Here is a 23,007-nt window from a genome sequence, read left to right as displayed (position 1 = left end):
AAAATGAGAAAAAAACGTCTAAAACAATGGCTAATTGTTGAATAACACATGTTGTTACAACGTTTTCCCTCTACTTTCATTCATCTGACAACACTTATGCGAAATTTCCCACAGGTGGCACAAGAGCGCCAGTTTTCTCCTTTTTCCACGACGCGCCTTTTGCTCTCATCTCAGAGATTATCTGACGTGGTCTGACGTACTTCTGTCAGGCGCTCCGGACCCGGTCCTATAAGGGTCCATTGATGGGCAGACTGGTTCAGAAGCGCTTCAGCCACTGTTGTGTTCTGAGAGAGGTGAAGGGCTGTCACTGCAACAGAGGGAAGGGCGCAACACACTGACAGTCTATTCGCGACTCCGTCCGAGCTGAATCTTTGCGGACTTGTGAAAGCTGGGACTCTGCGCGATCGAGAAGCAACTTTTGAAAAGCAGATAGCCTACATTTGATTTTTCATTTTTTTTAGGTTTGCGTTTATTGATTCAATTATTAGCTGATTTCTTTTGCAGTCTTGGGATAATTTATTTAAGAAAAAGACGTCTCATAGACCTTCTATTTAAGGCGTTTTGAATTGACAGTATTCTGACAGTTTTGTTTTAGAAACAACACAGGCTATATTAGTTTAATTCGTTTACTAGTCAGTTCGGTACATAGCTGAACAAACATATCACAACTTTGGCTGCTATAACTGACTTATAACCAACCACAATAGGATAAAGAACTGTACGTGCGCTTTCTATAAAAGTTTATCTCCGTTTTTAATTTATTTAATTATCTTGCTCAAGATGATGAATACGATGGTAATTCTTGCCGAGTTCTTTGTGGTCATTTTGAAAGTGCTCTGGGCTTTTGTTACCGCCGGGGCGAAATGGGTGGTGCGACCGAAGGAGAAGAGTGTAGCGGGACAGGTGTGTGTGATCACCGGGGCTGGAAGCGGTCTGGGTCGGCTGTTCGCCAAGGAGTTCGCTCGGAGACGGGCAGTATTGGTGCTGTGGGACATCAACAGCCAAAGCAACGAAGAGACGGCGGAGTTGGTACGGGAAATCTACCGAGAACTGGACAGTGAAACCCCGATGTCCAGAGACGGTGAGTTCGTTGCCTGAAAATATCTGTCACCGGATACTCGCAGCACTAATTTTTCTCCTGTAGGCTACTGTACAGAGGTCGTCAGCTTGATAAAGTCGTGTCTGGTCAGGGTCACCCTAGATGACATTGTTTATTCTATTGATCGCGACATTGTACTAACAAGATCGTATCTTGTTTAATTAAACATTTAATGTTTTTAAGCCAACTATTTACTGTCGACTTTAGTTTATTATAATAGCACATTGCTGTAGCCTATTAGATCGGTAGCGGGGCTGCATAATTCTGCGGAGAACTTAACTTAATCAGTAGCCTGCTCTGGCACTAAGGTCCGATAACTTTGGACAGGGAGCTCTCACTCTCTTTCTCTCTCCGTCTCTCTCTGTCTCCCTGTCTCTCTGTCTCCGCGTGTGTGTGGGTCTATGCGTTATTAGTGTAAAGGACGTCACGCTGCTTGCTTAGCGAGTACCACTTCGTCCTGATTCGGATCACACAGAACCCAGTAACGTTACCTCTGCTTTGCTAGCACGTAACCGCCCTCCTGAAGCATCTTACCAGTAGGCGCAACGCGAGAAGTTATCTAGTCACTGGCGCAAGTGTGGGACACTTCGGGCAGTGCAAGATTCACACATCCCCATAAGGATACTAGTATAGCACAAGGGGATATAATGTTATATATAATGTTTTATTTTAGCCGACCTACCACCACATGCAGTGTGTAGAGGGCTGATTTGAAATGTTTTTTTTGATTACTTTGATTTGCACTGCTTTGGCTGTCTGTCTGTACTCCAGTGCCGCTGCGCTGTCGTCCGTTCTCACTCTCCTTCTCCCCCCACTCTCTCTCCAGGCGCAGTTGGAGGGTTAGAAGAGATTCCTCCCTTCCAGCCGCAGGTGTACACGTACGTGTGTGACGTGGGCAAGCGGGAGAGTGTGTACTCCACGGCGGAGAAGGTGCGTCGGGAGGTGGGCAACGTGGACATGTTGATAAACAACGCTGGCGTGGTCTCTGGTCACCATCTCCTGGAGTGTCCTGACGAGCTGATCGAACGCACCATGCTGGTCAACTGCCACGCACACTTCTGGGTGAGTCCCCCACGCCTACTGTCATCCCTGTCCCCATACCTACTGTCATCCCTGTCCCTATACCTACTGTCATCCCTGTCCCCCATACCTACTGTCACCCCTGTCCCCCATACCTACTGTCACCCCTGTCCCCCATACCTACTGTCATCCCTGTCCCCCATACCTACTGTCATCCCTGTCCCCTATACCTACTGTCACCCCTGTCCCCCATACCTACTGTCATCCCTGTCCCCTGTACCTACTGTCATCCCTGTCCCTCATACCTACTGTCATCCCTGTCCCCATACCTACTGTACGATCATCCCTGTCCCCATACCTACTGTCATCCCTGTCCCCCATACCAACTGTCATCCCTGTCCCCATACCTACTGTACTGTCATCCCTGTCCCCCATACCTACTGTATGATCATCCCTGTCCCCATACCTACTGTCATCCCTGTCCCCCATACCTACTGTCATCCCTGTCCCCCATACCAACTGTCATCCCTGTCCCCCATACCTACTGTCATCCCTGTCCCCCATACCAACTGTCACCCCTGTCCCTCATACCTACTGTCATCCCTGTCCCTCATACCTACTGTCATCCCTGTCCCCCATACCTACTGTACTGTCATCCCTGTCCCCCATACCAACTGTCATCCCTGTCCCTCATACCTACTGTCATCCCTGTCCCCCATACCTACTGTCATCCCTGTCCCCATACCTACTGTCATCCCTGTCCCTCATACCTACTGTCATCCCTGTCCCCATACCTACTGTCATCCCTGTCCCCCATACCTACTGTCATCCCTGTCCCCACGCCTACTGTGATCCCTGTCCCCCATACCTACTGTCATCCCTGTCCCCCATACCTACTGTCATCCCTGTCCCCATACCTACTGTCATCCCTGTCCCTCATACCTACTGTCATCCCTGTCCCCATACCTACTGTCATCCCTGTCCCCATACCTACTGTCATCCCTGTCCCTCATACCTACCGTCATCCCTGTCCCCCATACCTACTGTCACCCCTGTCCCCCATACCTACTGTCACCCCTGTCCCCCATACCTACTGTCACCCCTGTCCCCCATACCTACTGTCATCCCTGTCCCCATACCTACTGTCATCCCTGTCCCCATACCTACTGTCATCCCTGTCCCCCATACCTACTGTCATCCCTGTCCCCCATACCAACTGTCATCCCTGTCCCCCATACCTACTGTCATCCCTGTCCCCCATACCTACTGTCATCCCTGTCCCCCATACCGTCATCCCTGTCCCCCATACCAACTGTCATCCCTGTCCCCCATACCTACTGTCATCCCTGTCCCCATACCTACTGTCATCCCTGTCCCCCATACCTACTGTCATCCCTGTCCCCCATACCTACTGTCATCCCTGTCCCTCATACCTACTGTCATCCCTGTCCCCATACCTACTGTCATCCCTGTCCCCCATACCAACTGTCATCCCTGTCCCCCATACCTACTGTCATCCCTGTCCCCCATACCTACTGTCATCCCTGTCCCCCATACCTACTGTCATCCCTGTCCCCCATACCTACTGTCATCCCTGTCCCCATACCTACTGTCATCCCTGTCCCCCATACCAACTGTCATCCCTGTCCCCCATACCTACTGTCATCCCTGTCCCCATACCTACTGTCATCCCTGTCCCCCATACCTACTGTCATCCCTGTCCCCATACCTACTGTCATCCCTGTCCCCCATACCTACTGTCATCCCTGTCCCCATACCTACTGTCATCCCTGTCCCCCATACCTACTGTCATCCCTGTCCCCCATACCGTCATCCCTGTCCCCCATACCTACTGTCATCCCTGTCCCCCATACCTACTGTACTGTCATCCCTGTCCCCCATACCTGCTGTCACCAGGAACTTTACCTGTCATCAATGGGTGGTGAAATGGTGTTTAAAGTCCTTTTGTCATCAATAGTTTAAAACATCTATAAGGACCCGCAGAGTTTAAAACATCTATAAGGACCCGCGTAGTTTAAAACATCTATAAGGACCCGCAGAGTTTAAAACATCCATTTAGTCATCTGGAAGTATGTACTACTGAACCTACTCCAGTCTGTGGATTACACTGTCACAACAAAGTGGCATCATCTGTTCTCTAGAAGCTCTCGGTCTTCCGTCCGTGATCAGTGATCACCTCTTTATCCTGATGTTTACTGCTCTGGACAGCTTTTTATAGGAATGCTTCTTCATAATGTGTGTGCCAAAATCTGGTTCATTTAAGGCGTGCATGGTAAATGACCATAAATAGTTAATCTGTCTCTTCAGTCTGTGCAGACAGCTCTCCTCTCCCAACCTAAGAGAGAGAGAAAGAGAGAAAGAGAGAAAGAGAGAGAGAGAGAGAGAGAGAGAGAGAGGACAGCTCTCCTCTCCCAACGAGAGAGAGAGAGAGAGAGGACAGCTCTCCCAACCTGAGAGAGAGAGAGAGAGAGAGAGGGAGATGTTGGGTTTGATGTTACAACTGAAGACAGCTGTTTGGCAGGCAGAAAAAGAGGTAGTGTTCCAAAATTGCACCCTATTCCCTAGTAGTGCACTACTTCTAACCAGAGCCCTATGGACCCTGGTCAAAAGTAGTGCACTCTATAGGGAACCATTTGGAACAGAGAGACTTCTCCATTTGTTTTCCCTCTTCCTCGCCTGCCAACATGAATATTTATCTTCAAGACTAGATGAACCTCGGAGATGACGGAGAACGCACACATCTCTGTCCTAGTTGTCGTGATGAACGGGAGACTTTACAAAATGTACGCAGGCAAACGATCTGTACCGTCTACACACAAACACACACACACACACACACACACACACACACACACACACACACACACACACACACACACACACACACACACACACACACACACACACACACACACACACAATCTGCTTGTCCAGAGTAGTTAATTAAAAGCCCATTTGAAAGGGCACATCCTGTCTGCAGGGTGGGGATGTGAGGAGGGGGGGGGGGAGGGGGGTCGCTTGTTTTTATTAGGCCCCATGACCCCCCCCCCCCAACCCTCTAATTAAGCTCATGTTAGTAAACGAGTCCATTCTGAGGGGTGCGTAGAGCATTGTTGAGATGACCACCCCTGTGGTGAGGCAGTTGTGATGGGGGGGGGCAATTTGTTCAGAAACCTGCAGAAAGCCAACTCCCTCCAAAGAACCAGGAGGCTCTTTTATAGCACAGCTTGACTAGGTTGCGTTACAATCACAATCGGCCATATTTGTTTGTTTCACGTGGAGGCGATGAATGATGCGCTGGTTGAATGGAGTGTTTGTTTGCCAAATGGCTTTGAGTGGCTTTGAATGGAATTGTCAATCACCCCATATGATGTGATTCTATAAATTGAGCATGAACAGTCTCTTGTCTGTCCAATGTGCCATGTACTGTAGGAGACAGGTTATCTATGACCGACCTATTAACTTAGTGAAGATTCCCTGGGTCATGTAGGAGACAGGTTATCTATGACCCACCTATTAACTTAGTGAAGATTCCCTGGGTCATGTAGGAGACAGGTTATCTATGACCCACCTATTAACTTAGTGAAGATTCCCTGGGTCATGTAGGAGACAGGTTATCTATGACCCACCTATTAACTTAGTGAAGATTCCCTGGGTCATGTAGGAGACAGGTTATAGACTGCCTCTCCCCAGCCCCACTCCTCCTCAGCTCTGTTACCGTTAGGTTATGTCTCAAATTGCACCCTATTCTCTATACATAGGGTGCACTAAAATAGGGAATAGGGTGCCCTTTCGAATCCAGTGGTGTAGTAGTCTAGATTCTCATTAAGGCTTCTACTGCTTTTGTTTTCTCTTCTTCTGTGCAGAGGGGGGAGGGCGGAGCGGGAGGAGGGGGAGGAGGGGGGGAGAGGGAGGAGGGGGAGGGGGGAGGGCGGAGCGGGAGGAGGGGGAGGAGGGGGGGAGAGGGAGGAGGGAGGAGGGGGAGGGAGGAGGAGGAGGGGGAGAGGGAGGAGGGGGAGGGAGGAAGGGGGGAGGGAGGAGGGCGAGGGAAGGAGAGAGGGAGGAGGGAGATGAAAGCAGGGCCTAATGAATATGGACAGACCAGTATGTCAGAACGGAGGATGTGGTTCATTAAAGATGCCAGCTGGATGAATAGAGCTTTGGACCAACTTGGGAACCTGTCGGCTGAGTCCCAAATGGCCCTCTGCTCTCTATCTGGTGTACCGTAAGGATCTCATCAGAAGTAGTGCACTACATAGGGGATAGGGTGCCGCATGACCCTCCTCTCTTACACAAACACGTGCAAAACCGCTGCTGCCGTAGACCACCTGCATGTAGGGAGATTATCCTGTGTTGGTAGGGTACAGATTATCCTGTGTTGGTAGGGTACAGATTATCCTGTGTTGGTAGGGTACAGATTATCCTGTGTTGGTAGGGTACAGATTATCCTGTGTTGGTAGGGTACAGATTATCCTGTGTTGGTAGGGTACAGATTATCCTGTGTTGGTAGGGTACAGATTAACCTGTGTTGGTAGGGTACAGATTATCCTGTGTTGGTAGGGTACAGATTATCCTGTGTTGGTAGGGTACAGATTATCCTGTGTTGGTAGGGTACAGATTATCCTGTGTTGGTAGGGTACAGTTATCCTGTGTTGGTAGGGTACAGGTTATCCTGTGTTGGTAGGGTACAGATTATCCTGTGTTGGTAGGGTACAGATTATCCTGTGTTGGTAGGGTACAGATTATCCTGTGTTGGTAGGGTACAGATTATCCTGTGTTGGTAGGGTACAGATTATCCTGTCTTGGTAGGGTACAGATTATCCTGTGTTGGTAGGGTACAGATTATCCTGTGTTGGTAGGGTACAGATTATCCTGTGTGTTGTGTTGGTAGGGTACAGATTATCCTGTGTTGGTAGGGTACAGATTATCCTGTGTGTTGGGTTGGTAGGGTACAGATTATCCTGTGTTGGTAGGGTACAGATTATCCTGTGTTGGTGGGGTACAGATTATCCTGTGTTGGTAGGGTACAGATTATCCTGTGTGTTGGGTTGGTAGGGTACAGATTATCCTGTGTTGGTAGGGTACAGATTATCCTGTGTTGGTGGGGTACAGATTATCCTGTGTTGGTAGGGTACAGATTATCCTGTGTGTTGGGTTGGTAGGGTACAGATTATCCTGTGTTGGTAGGGTACAGATTATCCTGTGTGTTGGGTTGGTAGGGTACAGATTATCCTGTGTTGGTAGGGTACAGATTATCCTGTGTGTTGTGTTGGTAGGGTACAGATTATCCTGTGTGTTGGGTTGGTAGGGTACAGATTATCCTGTGTGTTGTGTTGGTAGGGTACAGGTATATAGGGGTCATCCATACCACGAGACAACAACTAATGTGATTTCGGGCTAGTCATATATTTATATATATATATTAGTCGAGTAGGACGTTAAAACTAGTTTGTTGCTTTTAAAACTTTAAACTCAGTGGTTCTTCTAGTGTTTGCCAGAAATAACAGATTAAAATCAGGGAAAGTGGTCCAGTTGTTGTGTCAGTTTTAGTTTACAGAGGGATGGTGGGAGTTTTCTCAAGTCATCTCTCTGCTTTGGCCATAAACCGCCTGTTGTCTATTCTAACTCGATGTTTTCTGAACAGGAAAATAATAAAGAAATTCCCCAGAAGCCTCCATTCTGTATATTTTCTCTCTACGACATTTAGCTTATTATTGAGCCAACTAATATCCTGCAGGCTGGCAGTAGCTTGGCCCACCCAGGGTAACAGTTGTGAATGATTATCAGATAACTGCTGCCCCTAAAGCACATAGTCTGGGCCTCTCCTCTGTGACAGCTATCACATCTCTGCATCTTTGCACTCTGAATGACGCTCAAGTCTGGCCCTGAGAGTGAAGTTTGAAGTCTTCCTCTCCCTCACAGCACCGACCTCCCGTCTCCTCCCATCTCTTCCTCTCCCTCACTGGCCTCTCACCCAGCACCGACCTCCCGTCTCCTCCCATCTCTTCCTCTCCCTCACTGGCCTCTCAACCAGCACCGACCTCCCGTCTCCTCCCCTTCCATCTCTTCCTCCCCTCCCGTCTTCTCCCCTCCCATCTCTTCCTCCCCTCCCGTCTCCTCCCATCTCTTCCTCCCCTCCCGTCTTCTCCCCTCCCATCTCTTCCTCCCCTCCCGTCTCCTCCCATCTCTTCCTCCCCTCCCATCTCTTCCTCCCCTCCCTGATCCAACGCGACCTGGCAGGTGGTTCCCTGCTCTGACTCCATCTCAAACGCTCCGAGTGTAGAAACTGTAGAGGGAGACTAAGGGGCAAGTCCAGATGGGAGAAGGAGAGGCTATTTCTTTAACGTGTGTCTGAGGGTTTGCCTGCGTGTGTTGTGGGAATGCAGCTCCGATTAGTGACGCGAGCAGGAAGTGGGTGGGTTATCTAAGCATGAGTCTGCCAGACTGTTAACACGCAGTGCTCTCCTCCTAGGGCCCCTGGTGGCTCCCGTTATCCCCAAGGCCTGATTCAGAGGGCCCGGCCCAGGATGGGAGTCACCGGGTCCAGCTCTGACCATTCGGTCACGGATCAGCCGGCGCTGACTCAGATCTCTGGCGCTTTCACTTTCCTGTGTTGAAGGGAGAGGAGGAGGGGGGGGGGGGTGTACTTCTTTATTGACTTGATGATGCCTGATAACTCAACAGCTGGCCTGGTAGTGTTAAGAAAATGGGAGTAGATGGATACACACACAGACACAGACACAGACACACACACACACACACACACACACACACACACACACACACACACACACACACACACACACACACACAGAGTAAGTGGATATGGAATGTTCTGGCTGGAGTCCAGAGAGGAGGTACAGAGTTTTCCGCCTTGATTCATTCTTCTTGTGAATTAAGTTTAAGTAGTGAAAAATAACTATAGATATCACTGTCCTATAGATGGCCTCTCAACCAGATATCACTGTCCTATAGATGGCCTCTCAACCAGATATCACTGTCCTATAGATGGCCTCTCAACCAGATATCACTATACTATAGATATAGTGTGTGTGTGTGTGTGTGTGTGTGTGTGTGTGTGTGTGTGTGTGTGTGTGTGTGTGTGTGTGTGTGTGTGTGTGTGTGTGTGTGTGTGTGTGTGTGTGTGTATGCAGTGTCCCTCCTATCTCAGTACCCATGTCGTGGGACGCTCCGTGGAGAATGGCATGGTGGGAACCCAAAAGGAGCGGGACAGGAACAGGAAGGTCGTCACTTCCTCCAGGCTAGATTAGACGAGAGGCTAATGGTCAGCTGCTGTCTGAACCACTTAATGTGACAATTGGTTTATTGTCTAAGGATAATGGGCTTGACGTGATGCCAAGTGGCAGGAGCCAAGTTCCCCCTCCCTGCATTCCTGCCCGGCCCAGAGAAAGGAGGCAGCCAGGCAGAAGGGTCGTACTTGACTGGTTTTATATGAGCCCCCCTTGGGCCCAGGGCACCTGTAGGCTGGCTGGACTGGGCTAGTCTGGGCTGGGCTGGGCTACGCTACACTGGCTAGGCTAGGCTGGGCTACGCTGGCTGGGCTGGGCTACGCTACACAGGCTAGGCTGGGCTACGCTGGCTGGGCTACGCTACGCTACGCTACGCTGGCTGGCTAGGCTAGGCTGGGCTACGCTGGCTAGGCTGGGCTACGCTACGTTGGCTGGCTGGGCTAGGCTGGGCTACACTACGCTGGCTGGGCTGGGCTACACTACGCTGGCTGGGCTACGCTACGTTGGCTGGCTGGGCTGTCCTATTTAGGAAGGGAAGAGTACTGCTGTCCTATTTAGGAAGGGAAGAGTACTGCTGTCCTATTCAGGAAGGGAAGAGTACTGCTGTCCTATTCAGGAAGGGAAGAGTACTGCTGTCCTATTCAGGAAGGGAAGAGTACTGCTGTCCTATTCAGGAAGAGTACTGCTGTCCTATTCAGGAAGGGAAGAGTACTGCTGTCCTATTCAGGAAGGGAAGAGTACTGCTGTCCTATTCAGGAAGGGAAGAGTACTGCTGTCCTATTCAGGGGTCTGTGCTGGAAGGGAAGTTGCCTTGAGGTTTTAGTCGTGGAGTTTCAGGGAAAGAGAATGGACTATGGCCCTACCAAGGGTTTTATGAGTCTTCTATGCATAAATGATGTGATAATGAAGCAAATGAAGGATGATTCCCTTGTTTGGATGACCGTTGTAATAATGCACGTCCCATGATGCCCACACCGTATAGACACAACACCTGACTGTGTGCTTCTTCTCCTCGCAACCTCTTCAAGAATCCGCTTCTGTCGCCATGACGACACAAACCCTCCACTTTCTCAAGCCGCAATCAATACAGCAATGTCCTTATGGGTGTTTTATTTATTTATTTTTATACCAAGGACATTGTGGTTCTGTCTCCAGCCTCCGGTTAAGGTTGGTCCTTCTAATTAAATCACCATCTGGCCTTTCTCTAACATTTGTTCATATTCCTGTTGGTCAGACGCTAGCACTAATGCACTCTGACACCCCAGCTGCGAGCAGCTTTGTGTGGGCAGGATTGTCTTCGAGGTATGTAGCAATTAGAGGCAGGCAGCGGGCTAAGGGGCCCGGGAGGCCGAGTGGCTCTGTTAAGCAGAACTGAGAGCGCTGAGGCCCAATTACGGACCTCTCTGATGTAAGACATGAGCCCCTGGTCGCTTTCACACGTTTCGTGTCAGAGGTCGATGGAGGTCGCGGCCGACACTCCTGAGAAGCAGGGCATCATGGGAGGGCTGGGGGGGGGGGGGGGGGTTTGGGCGGAGAGTGGTCACTGTTTTGCCTGCTATACGTATAGCCAGGAGGTTTGCCTTCATGCCCATTTAACCTAACTAGATATAGAATCACAAGTCTTGGAACTATCAATGACGGTCAACTCAGGACGACTTCACGTTAGCTCGTCTAACTTACATCTCTGACCTCACAGTTCACTGTCCTGATGACAGGTAGGCCCAGTCATGTCTGATGTACCTGTCCTGATGACAGGTAGGCCCAGTCATGTCTGATGTACCTGTCCTGATGACAGGTAGGCCCAGTCCTGATGACAGGTAGGCCCAGTCCTGATGACAGGTAGGCCCAGTCCTGATGACAGGTAGGCCCAGTCATGTCTGATGTACCAGTCCTGATGACAGGTAGGCCCAGTCATGTCTGATGTACCTGTCCTGATGACAGGTAGGCCCAGTCATGTCTGATGTACCTGTCCTGATGACAGGTAGGCCCAGTCATGTCTGATGTACCTGTCCTGATGACAGGTAGGCCCAGTCCTGATGACAGGTAGGCCCAGTCCTGATGACAGGTAGGCCCAGTCCTGATGACAGGTAGGCCCAGTCCTGATGACAGGTAGGCCCAGTCATGTCTGATGTACCTGTCCTGAAGACAGGTAGGCCCAGTCCTGATGACAGGTAGGCCCTGTCCTGATGACAGGTAGGCCCTGTCCTGATGACAGGTAGGCCCAGTCATGTCTGATGTACCTGTCCTGAAGACAGGTAGGCCCAGTCCTGATGACAGGTAGGCCCAGTCATTGTACTGCTGAACCAAATCAAAAGGAGCCTCCCTTCCCCCTGGATGTGGAAATGGGTTCTGGGTTCTGGATTGAGTTGGCTGGCCCAGGTATAAGCATCTCTCTGACCAGGTATAAGCATCTCTCTGCCAATGCTCCATTTGCACGCATAGCCCTACTCGCCCACCGCCATCTTGGCACGGAGAAGCCTGTCTCCACACCTTGCCTGGCCTGCTGAGGAAACCGCGATGGTTCTACCTCAGCTACTACTCAATCTTAGGATTGCGTCCCAAATAGCACCCTGCTCCCTACATAGAGTGGCAGTACTGTTGAGCAGGGCCCGTTGGGCTCCGAAAGAAACCGGATGCTATTTGAGTCTCGGACCTCCCAGTCTCCTCTAGTGTTACGTTTTTACATCTAGGATCAGTTTACATCCTTAAATCCTAACCTTAGACGTTAGAGGGAAGTCTCAAAAAACTGACCTGAGATCAGTTTTCTTAGGGGGCAACTTCGCCCTACTCCCCATCCTAGCACCTCACTGACGGTCGTTGAATTAGCTGCCGTACCTACTGAGACCTCGACGTGGCAATAGTCTGTCCGCTCTCTGTCCCCTATCGCTCTGGGGGATTGTTCCCCCCGGACCACTGCAGAGTGTGGACAGAGGTTGAATTGCATTGTGGTCCTTGGTGAGTGAACAGAGGGGGGGGGGGGGGGGGCTGTGATTGGTTCTGTCAGCGAGGTTTTTAAAGCTGGGCACAGCGTTGGGTACTGGATCTGTGTGGGAAAAGAACAGACTCGTACAGTAAACCATCTCTCTTCTCTTGTCTCTCTCTCTCTCCTCTGTGGGTGTGTGATCTCTCCTCTGTGGGTGAGTGATCTGTCTCTCTCTCCTCTGTGGGTGAGTGATCTGTCTCTCTCCTCTGGGTGTGTGATCTGTGTCTCTCCTCTGTGGTTGAGTGATCTCTCCTCTGTGGGTGAGTGATCTCTCCTCTGTGGGTGTGTGATCTGTCTCTCTCTCCTCTGTGGGTGAGTGATCTGTCTCTCTCTCCTCTGTGGGTGTGTGATCTGTGTCTCTCCTCTGGGTGTGTGATCTGTTTCTCTCCTCTGTGGGTGAGTGATCTCTCCTCTGTGGGTGTGTGATCTGTCTCTCTCTCCTATGTGGGTGAGTGATCTCTCCTCTGAGGGTGTGTGATCTGTCTCTCTCTCCTCTGTGGGTGAGTGATCTCTCCTCTGTGGGTGAGTGATCTCTCCTCTGTGGGTGTGTGATCTGTGTCTCTCCTCTGTGGGTGTGTGATCTGTGTCTCTCCTCTGTGGGTGAGTGATCTGTCTCTCTCCTCTGGGTGTGTGATCTGTGTCTCTCCTCTGTGGTTGAGTGATCTCTCCTCTGTGGGTGAGTGATCTCTCCTCTGTGGGTGTGTGATCTGTCTCTCTCTCCTCTGTGGGTGAGTGATCTGTCTCTCTCTCCTCTGTGGGTGTCTGATCTGTGTCTCTCCTCTGGGTGTGTGATCTGTGTCTCTCCTCTGTGGGTGAGTGATCTCTCCTCTGTGGGTGTGTGATCTGTCTCTCTCTCCTCTGTGGGTGAGTGATCTCTCCTCTGAGGGTGTGTGATCTGTCTCTCTCTCCTCTGTGGGTGAGTGATCTCTCCTCTGTGGGTGTGTGATCTGTGTCTCTCCTCTGTGGGTGTGTGATCTGTGTCTCTCCTCTGTGGGTGAGTGATCTGTCTCTCTCCTTTGTGGGTGTGTAATCTCTCCTCTGTGGGTGTGTGATCTGTCTCTCTCCTCTGTGGGTGTGTGATCTCTCCTCTGTGGGTGTGTGATCTGTCTCTCTCCTCTGTGGGTGGGTGATCTCTCCTCTGTGGGTGTGTGATCTCTCCTCTGTGGGTGTGTGATCTGTCTCTCTCCTTGTCGTTGAATATCTGTTTCTTTCTACATTAAATTCACAGGGAAGCCGTTAATACCCAAACTCACTAAGTTACAGCTCTAGTAACATCGCTCTGCCTGTTTTATGAAAGTCAATTCAAAAAGTCTCTCTCTTTCTCTGATCACCACAGGGAGAGAGGTAGAGAGAGAGAGAGAGAGAGAGAGAGGATCAAAAGGCTTTGACAGAGACAAACTGCAACAGTAAACTAACCTTCCCTCTTCCCTTCCCCACTCCCCTCTCCCCTCTCCCTCCTTCCCTCTCCCCTCTCCCCAATGCAGACCACCAAGGCCTTCCTTCCCAAGATGTTGGAGCTGAACCACGGCCACATTGTGACGGTTGCCAGCTCTCTGGGGCTATTCAGCACAGCTGGCGTGGAGGTGAGTTACTACACGTGATGGAGACTCTCTCTGCAGTTATACTATGTAGTGCCATCTACAGTATCGCTCTAGTCTACACAACCAGGGACCCGGGTGGAAAACACACACACTTTGGACACTCCGTATCCAGACACACACACACACACACACACACACACACACACACACACACACACACACACACACTGACACTCACACAGGGAGATTTGCCTTTCACGTAGCATCCCCCCCCTCCCAACTCCGGAAAATAAAGTAACAGATGAGCCCCCTGGGGGGGGGGGGTCTGGGGTGCCTGTTACGGGGCCCTCTGTCTGTAGCTGGGGGGGGGGGGTGTGGAGGGCCCTTGGCTCTGAGGGAAGAACAGGCTGACAGGTCTCTGCGGGAGAGAGACATCTTCATCAGGCTCTTTGTGAAACCATCACAGCTCTCTCAGTAATCACGCCGATTCACTGTAAATGGAGGTGATCTTGTTTTGGCTCTTTCGTCCAGGCCCCTCACCGTTTTATTTTTGTGTGTTGTGTGTGTGTGTGTGTGTGTGTGTGTGTGTGTGTGTGTGTGTGTGTGTGTGTGTGTGTGTGTGTGTGGGGGGGGGGGGGGTCATCTTTCGTCCAGGCCCCTCACCGTTTTATTTTTGTGTGTTATCTGAGTCAGTGTTAAAAGGATTTTCTGTGGTCATTTGTCCCGGGGACAATAAGACGAGCGGCTGTAGCTGCCACTCTGCTGTGTGTTCCAGAGAAGCCTTCTAGAATGCTTTTTAATATTCCGGAACACATGGACTCCTTCTTTAATGCGTGGGCAGGCACTCATTTTTAATGATTTAGTTTTTCTACAAAGGTAACTGGAACACAGTCCAGGTTCTTGCTACCCTATTATACTTCCTATAAATGTCTTGAATGTGATTCTTTTGTGGCAGGAGGGAGTATTTATTTAGGAGCCATAGTCTGCCAGGCTTGTCACGTGGGCACAGTCACCATCTCCCTTATCCTCTCTCTGTTTCTCCACAATGCATCTGTGTTGGCCCAAGCTGGGGTTTTATTTTTTAAAGATTAGTTCCTGGGTGAACCACATCAAACCTTCCCAGCCCAGCGCCTGCAGGGCCCATACCCTAACCCAACACGGACGGGTCTGTCTGATGAAGGGCGACAGAATGATAATGAAACCGTAAAAGGGAGGACTGTAGAGATTTGGAGGAGTGGGGAGTGTTTTCAAATGCCATTATATTTCCTATATAGTGCACTACTTTTGACTAGGGCCCGATAGGGAGTCCCAATAGGTTTCTGATCAAAAATAGTGCACTATATAGGGACTAGGGCGCCCTTTGGGACGTATCTGTGTAGCTAACAGGAAGTAGAACCCAGCCTGCGAGGGAGCCTCGTGATAATGTTCTGTCATTACTGCAGTGTGTTAAACACACTCTGTTTAAAAGCAGAGGGACCCGTGGAGCTATAACCCACTGGGTACAGACGTCAGTTCAATGTCTAACGTGAAACTAACCTGAAATGTTATTGGATTTAGGTTCAAAAGTTGGGTCAATTTTTATTTATTTTAAATAATATGTTTTTTGTTGTTGTTTTTTGTTTTTGTTTTGGGGGGGTGGGGGGGTGAAATGACGTGGAAACAACATTGATTCAACCAGTTTAGGCCCAATGGGAAGAACCTAGCCAGACAACCACTTGCAGCACGATCGGCCACAACGGAAGCCAAGCAGTCGCTGCAGGGGTTTTAAAGAGGGTACCCGTTGTGTCCATAGAGAGAGAATTAAATAGAAGCCAAGCTGTCGCTCCAGGGGTTTTAAAGGGGGTACCCGTTGTGTCCATAGAGAGAGACTGAAATAGAAGCCAAGCTGTCGCTCCAGGGGTTTTAAAGGGGGTACCCGTTGTGTCCATAGAGAGAGACTGAAATAGAAGCCAAGCTGTCGCTCCAGGGGTTTTAAAGGGGGTACCCGTTGTGTCCATAGAGAGAGACTGAAATAGAAGCCAAGCTGTCGCTCCAGGGGTTTTAAAGGGGGTACCTGTTGTGTCCATAGAGAGAGAATTAAATAGAAGCCAAGCTGTCGCTGCAGGGGTTTTAAAGGGGGTACCCGTTGTGTCCATAGAGAGAGAATGAAATAGAAGCCAAGCTGTCGCTCCAGGGGTTTTAAAGGGGGTACCTGTTGTGTCCATAGAGAGAGAATGAAATAGAAGCCAAGCTGTCGCTCCAGGGGTTTTAAAGGGGGTACCCGTTGTGTCCATAGAGAGAGACTGAAATAGAAGCCAAGCTGTCGCTCCAGGGGTTTTAAAGGGGGTACCCGTTGTGTCCATAGAGAGAGACTGAAATAGAAGCCAAGCTGTCGCTCCAGGGGTTTTAAAGGGGGTACCCGTTGTGTCCATAGAGAGAGACTGAAATAGAAGCCAAGCTGTCGCTCCAGGGGTTTTAAAGGGGGTACCTGTTGTGTCCATAGAGAGAGAATTAAATAGAAGCCAAGCTGTCGCTGCAGGGGTTTTAAAGGGGGTACCCGTTGTGTCCATAGAGAGAGAATGAAATAGAAGCCAAGCTGTCGCTCCAGGGGTTTTAAAGGGGGTACCTGTTGTGTCCATAGAGAGAGAATGAAATAGAAGCCAAGCTGTCGCTCCAGGGGTTTTAAAGGGGGTACCCGTTGTGTCCATAGAGAGAGAATGAAATAGAAGCCAAGCTGTCGCTCCAGGGGTTTTAAAGGGGGTACCCGTTGTGTCCATAGAGAGAGAATGAAATAGAAGCCAAGCTGTCGCTCCAGGGGTTTTAAAGGGGGTACCTGTTGTGTCCATAGAGAGAGAATAAAATAGAACGGACTTGGAACCTCTGATCTTGGCAATTGGACTAGTAAACCCATATGGACGGTCAGAATGGCCGCCAGTCCACTCATTATGGCGCCATTGACCTAAAACGGTGACGCCTGTTCTATTCCAGTGTAACTCTACGGTTGTGTCTTTACTCCAGTGTGATCGCTACACAGGATCTAACACCTTTTCCTCTCATGACCCCCTCCCTATAGGATTACTGCGCCAGTAAGTTTGGGGCCATCGGCTTCCACGAGTCGCTGAGCCACGAGATCAAGGCTTCGGATAAGGACGGCATTAAGATGACCCTGGTGTGTCCCTACCTGGTGGACACGGGCATGTTCAAAGGCTGCAGGATAAGGTGAGTCATCAATCAATCAATCAATCAACCAATCAATCAATCAATCAATCAACCAACCAATCAATCAATCAATCAACCAATCAACCAATCAATCAATCAAGCAATCAATCAATCAACCAATCAGACAGACAGACGTGATCCATTATGTTTTACATCCATCAACCAATCAGACAGACAGACCTTGTGTACTGGGACTGTACAGGGAGAGAGATGACCTGGTGTAATGGGACTGTACAGGGAGAGAGATGCCCTGGTGTACTGGGACTGTACAGGGAGAGAGATGACCTGGTGTAATGGGACTGTACAGGGAGAGAGATGCCCTGGTGTACTGGGACTGTACAGGGAGAGAGATGACCTGGTGTAATGGGACTGTACAGGGAGAGAGATGCCCTGGTGTACTGGGACTGTACAGGAAGAGAGATGACCTGGTGTAATGGGACTGTACAGGGAGAGAGATGACCTGGTGTAATGGGACTGTACAGGGAGAGAGATGACCTGGTGTAATGGGACTGTACAGGGAGAGAGATGACCTGGTGTACTGGGACTGTACAGGGAGAGAGATGACCTGGTGTAATGGGACTGTACAGGGAGAGAGATGCCCTGGTGTACTGGGACTGTACAGGGAGAGAGATGCCCTGGTGTAATGGGACTGTACAGGGAGAGAGATGCCCTGGTGTACTGGGACTGTACAGGGAGGGAGATGACCTGGTGTACTGGGACTGTACAGGAAGCGAGATGACCTGGTGTACTGGGACTGTACAGGGAGAGAGATGACCTGGTGTAATGGGACTGTACAGGGAGAGAGATGACCTGGTGTAATGGGACTGTACAGGGAGAGAGATGCCCTGGTGTACTGGGACTGTACAGGGAGAGAGATGACCTGGTGTAATGGGACTGTACAGGGAGAGAGATGCCCTGGTGTACTGGGACTGTACAGGGAGAGAGATGCCCTGGTGTAATGGGACTGTACAGGGAGAGAGATGCCCTGGTGTACTGGGACTGTACAGCGTTTTAATGTCAGTGTTTCACCTAAACAATGAGTGGTTTACAGAGCTCCACTTTCACAAGGAATCCCCTCCCTCTGCTAAACAGGTGCACCCTGGTTATTGTTCCCCTCCTCAGTTTCAATGCCCCCCCCCCACTGTGTGTGTGTGTGTGTGTCTGCGTGTCTGCGTGTGTGTGTGTGTGCGTGTCTGCCCGTGTGTGTGTGTGCTGTGTCTCTGCTGCCCTGCTCTAGGAGCTTGTATAGATCGAAATGATCAGACATGATTGTCAAGTTTACAACCTGAACACGCGCCACCGAATACCAACCTGGATATCTTTCCCTGTGTGAGTGTGTATTCTGATCGGTCTGTGTTCGCCTCGTCTCCAACTTAAGAGGTCACTTTCTATCTGTACAGGAAAGAGATTGAGCCCTTCCTGCCTCCCCTGAAGCCAGAGTTCTGCGTAACACAGTCCATGAGGGCCATTCTCACGGACCAGGCGATGATCTGCACCCCTCGAATCGTATATATGGTCAACATCATGAAAAGGTCAGTCCTTCTTTCTACGAATGGGCTGATTCTCTCTCTCTCTCTCTCTCTCTCTCCTTTCTCCAATGTGTTGTGAATGAACTGTGTGGATATAAACTCTGTCCACTGACCTCTGTTTTCTCTCTCTCTCTCTCTCTCTCTCTCTCTCTCTCCTTTCTCCAATGTGTTGTGAATGAACTGTGTGGATATAAACTCTGACCTCTGTTTTTCTCTCTCTCTCTCTCTCTCTACAGCATCCTGCCCTTCGAGGCCATCGTTTGTATGTACAGGTTCCTGGGTGCTGATAAATGTATGTACCCCTTCCTTGCCCAGAGGAAGGAGCTGATGAACAACAACGAGGCTAAGGAGGATATCTAACGGGAGGACCTTGGGCGAAGGCACATGGCCTGGAGGCACCAGGATAGACCACTGAGGAAGCGTGGATGAAGAGAAATAAGACTGAATCTAGACTGGTGCACTTTGCATTGAGCGGATACAGAAAGGTTGACCGTATCGTTCTTCTGGAACGATGCCAAGCTGTGTACAAAAACACACAGGATTTATCTCTGACGGTTGTTTTTAAAAGAAACCAATCATCTATATACTGTGTCAATAGTTTTTTTATTTTTTATTTTTTAAAGCTATTCAGTAATTAACTATTTACATAATGTAGTCACCAGATTTTTATGTAGCGTCTCGGTGGAAAATATACAGTATGTTACTGTACAGTACAATCTTGTTACTTTTAGTTGTTTTAATTTGTAGACATGCACTGTAATACTGACTTTCTCCGTATGGCCAAGTCTCTATGTCGAAACTACGGTTCAACATGGCATTTCCAGAATGATATTACCCAGCAAAACCCCCTAAAGGCTCAGTCTAACCAATCACAACATGATGCTCCAAATGGCTATCCAATCATCATACTGTTAGCGATCTTCGCTCGCCTTCATTGCATTTTCATTCCGCAGATCACTTGAAGATTTTCTGATTATTCCGTTTATTTCAAACTCGTTCATTTTAACGTTATTTTTATAAGTTTACAACATTTTAACGTTATTTTTATAAGTTTACAACATTTTAACGTTATTTTTATAAGTTTACAACATTTTTGTATTTCACTTCTTTGGAAAATCCAAACAGCAAATCATTGAATTGTATAACATGTTATTATTGTTTTTCTCCCCCAGAGAAGGTTTCTTTTCACCTTTCCAGCTGAATCCTCCATTTCTCTCCTGTTAGAATAGTGGTACAGAATATTGGAATATTAGTTCGCATATTGGCTGACCTACCTGAGGCTTATCCAATCGGGTGACACATTTCAGAAGGTCCAGATGTATTGTAAATGTAATGGGCTGTGGAATTCAACCAAGTCAGTTTTCAGATATCGTCCTGTCTGAGTTTCCAGGCGTTTTCCAGAAATCCTGGTTGGAAGATTCCTAGAATCACATGTTTTTATGTCATGAATCCGCCACAAAGTCATAAAATAGAGTCATTTTTAACCTTAACCACATTGATCACCCTAATGCCTAACCTTAAATTAGATCAAAAATCACTTTTTTTTCTTGTTTAACAGGAATTTTTACAATATAGCACATTTTGACTTTGCAGCTCTCCCATCTAGGCAAGTTGACGTTTATTGGGATGAGTCTTGTCCTTGAGGCAGAACTGAGCCATTTCTGCTAGATGGGCCAGCTGCAAAGTCAAAATTGGCTACATTCATAAAAACAAATGTGCTTTTTTGGTCTTAATTTAAAGTTAGGGTTCAAATCTGATTTTGTGGCTATGCCAGATAGTGACCACTGTGCAGATTTGCCTCCAGAACAAGATTCATGGTGAAAAATGCCAACCTTACCCCATCTAGCAGAAATGGCACAGTTCTGCCTCCAGAACAAGATTCATGACAAACTTCAACCTGTTGAAAGGTACTGGAATTTTGCAGCCCTTATTTTCTCTGGTTGAACTGATGGGGTCAATCAGCCTGAAGCCTCAATACCCTTCTGAACTCTGATATGGGTATTGATTGATTGATACTGATGACTACTGGCTTTTTAGCATTTTCCCCATAAGACACACTTCCAATCCAACCAATGACCAGCCCTTTATCGCCCAGTGAATGATCTGTGAGCGGAGGAACTGTGTAGCTAGCTGATCTAGAAACTCTACTGTCTGTTTTCACGTCTTAGTGAAAACACGTCTTAGTCTCTCTCTCTCTCTATCGTCCTCCACTACATTCATTAGTCTCTCTCTCTCTCTCTCTCGTCCTCCACTACATTCATTAGTCTCTCTCTCTCTATCGTCCTCCACTACATTCATTAGTCTCTCTCTCTCTATCGTCCTCCACTACATTCATTAGTCTCTCTCTCTCTCGCTCTCTCTCTCGTCCTCCACTACATTCATTAGTCTCTCTCTCTCTCTCTCTCTCTCTCATCCTCCACTACATTCATTAGTCTCTCTCTCTCTCTCTCTATCGTCCTCCACTACATTCATTAGTCTCTCTCTCTCTCTCTATCATCCTCCACTACATTCATTAGTCTCTCTCTCTCTATCGTCCTCCACTACATTCATTAGTCTCTCTCTCTCTCTCTCTCTCTATCATCCTCCACTACATTCATTAGTCTCTCTCTCTCTATCGTCCTCCACTACATTCATTAGTCTCTCTCTCTCTCTCTCTCTCTCTATCATCCTCCACTACATTCATTAGTCTCTCTCTCTCTATCGTCCTCCACTACATTCATTAGTCTCTCTCTCTCTCTCTCTCTCTCTCTCGTCCTCCACTGCATTCATTAGTCTCTCTCTCTCTATCGTCCTCCACTACATTCATTAGTCTCTCTCTCTCTATCGTCCTCCACTACATTCATTAGTCTCTCTCTCTCTCTCTCTCTCTCTCATCCTCCACTACATTCATTAGTTTCTCTCTCTCTCTCTCTCTCTCTATCATCCTCCACTACATTCATTAGTCTCTCTCTCTCTATCGTCCTCCACTACATTCATTAGTCTCTCTCTCTCTCTCTCTCTATCATCCTCCACTACATTCATTAGTCTCTCTCTCTCTCTCTATCATCCTCCACTACATTCATTAGTCTCTCTCTCTCTCTCTCTCTCTCTCATCCTCCACTGCATTCATTAGTCTCTCTCTCTCGTCCTCCACTACATTCATTAGTCTCTCTCTCTCTATCGTCCTCCACTACATTCATTAGTCTCTCTCTCTCTCTCTCTCTCATCCTCCACTACATTCATTAGTCTCTCTCTCTCTCTCTCTATTGTCCTCCACTACATTCATTAGTCTCTCTCTATCGTCCTCCACTACTTGTGTCCAGTGAAGGTGAAAATGTAAACGTTGGTTGAGTTGTTTTGAGTACAGTACTACATTACCCACAATTCCCTCCATGGAAATTATTTTTTCACTTGGGTTGCACATTTCTGTTAACTTTCCTAAAAAAAAAATCCATCCCTGATTTGTCTAGAAATCTTGGTTAAGAAGGTTTCAGGAATCAAGATGTGTAGGAAAAAACAAGAAATCCTCCAACCGGAATTTCTGGGAATTTGGGGAAATGTACTGTACATTTGCAACCTTAGTCTCCCCTGTATTTGATATTTGGTTATATATACTTGATCTATTTTAGGGAAGAACACAACTACAACTACATTCCAATAGGCCTCATTCCTCCAGCTACGGTAATGAGCCTAAATACTCTACCTCTTCATTTGCCATTCGTTGACAGTATGACATAAATCCTCTTTTCTTTTGTTGTTGTTGTTGTTGTTGTTGTTCTTTCTGAAAGACTGCTCTTTAGTCGAGCAGATGTGGTTCCTATGTTTAGCGTCTGTACCTAACTTAAATGAATAAAATGATTTTAGATTATAATGTACGTTTCCTTTTGGCTCATTTTTAATCTAAAGCCGACCTGATTTCTTGGTATGATTTAAACCGTGATTCAATCCCAATCAACGGTAGATCCACGTTTTTAAAGCACACTTGATATTTAAAGTTAGTTTTTTGATTGAGCCCGACGTGAAGGTGAAGGGGACGTTGTATTTAAAAGAGCTTCGCCGACATTCTATAGTACTATAGTAAACACCATTCTATGGTACTATAGTAAACACCATCCTATAGTACTATAGTAAACACCATCCTATAGTACTATAGTAAACACCATTCTATAGTACTATAGTAAACACCATTCTATAGTACTATAGTAAACACCATTCTATGGTACTATAGTAAACACCATTCTATGGTACTATAGTAAACACCATTCTATGGTACTATAGTAAACACCATTCTATGGTACTATAGTAAACACCATCCTATAGTACTATAGTAAACACCATTCTATAGTACTATAGTAAACACCATCCTATAGTACTATAGTAAACACCA

At 48.2% G+C, this 23,007-nt stretch overlaps 1 protein-coding gene across 2 annotated transcripts; it reads left to right on the top strand.

The window, feature by feature from the left end:
* The first annotated feature begins 258 nt into the window (after positions 1–258).
* LOC139420129 (retinol dehydrogenase 10-A) lies at positions 259–22,491 on the top strand. Of its 2 annotated transcripts, XR_011635475.1 has the most exons (7): positions 259–1,081; positions 1,926–2,161; positions 13,858–13,956; positions 16,967–17,112; positions 18,513–18,644; positions 18,878–19,661; positions 19,723–22,491. XR_011635475.1 is itself a non-coding variant. In XM_071169873.1 (6 exons), exons 1-6 carry the CDS (start codon positions 781–783, stop codon positions 18,999–19,001), a joined length of 1,038 nt encoding a protein of 345 aa, XP_071025974.1. In that variant the 5' UTR covers positions 259–780; the 3' UTR covers positions 19,002–22,489. The 2 variants fall into 2 exon arrangements, 1 of the variants encoding a protein (XP_071025974.1); XM_071169873.1 differs by having other exon boundaries at positions 18,878–22,489.
* The last annotated feature ends 516 nt before the right edge of the window (positions 22,492–23,007 follow it).

Source organism: Oncorhynchus clarkii, chromosome 11 (assembly GCF_045791955.1).
Source record: "Oncorhynchus clarkii lewisi isolate Uvic-CL-2024 chromosome 11, UVic_Ocla_1.0, whole genome shotgun sequence".
Lineage (NCBI taxonomy): Eukaryota > Metazoa > Chordata > Actinopteri > Salmoniformes > Salmonidae > Oncorhynchus > Oncorhynchus clarkii.
The sequence above is the reverse complement of the archived record's forward strand: the minus strand, read 5'-3'. Positions and strand labels throughout refer to the sequence as shown.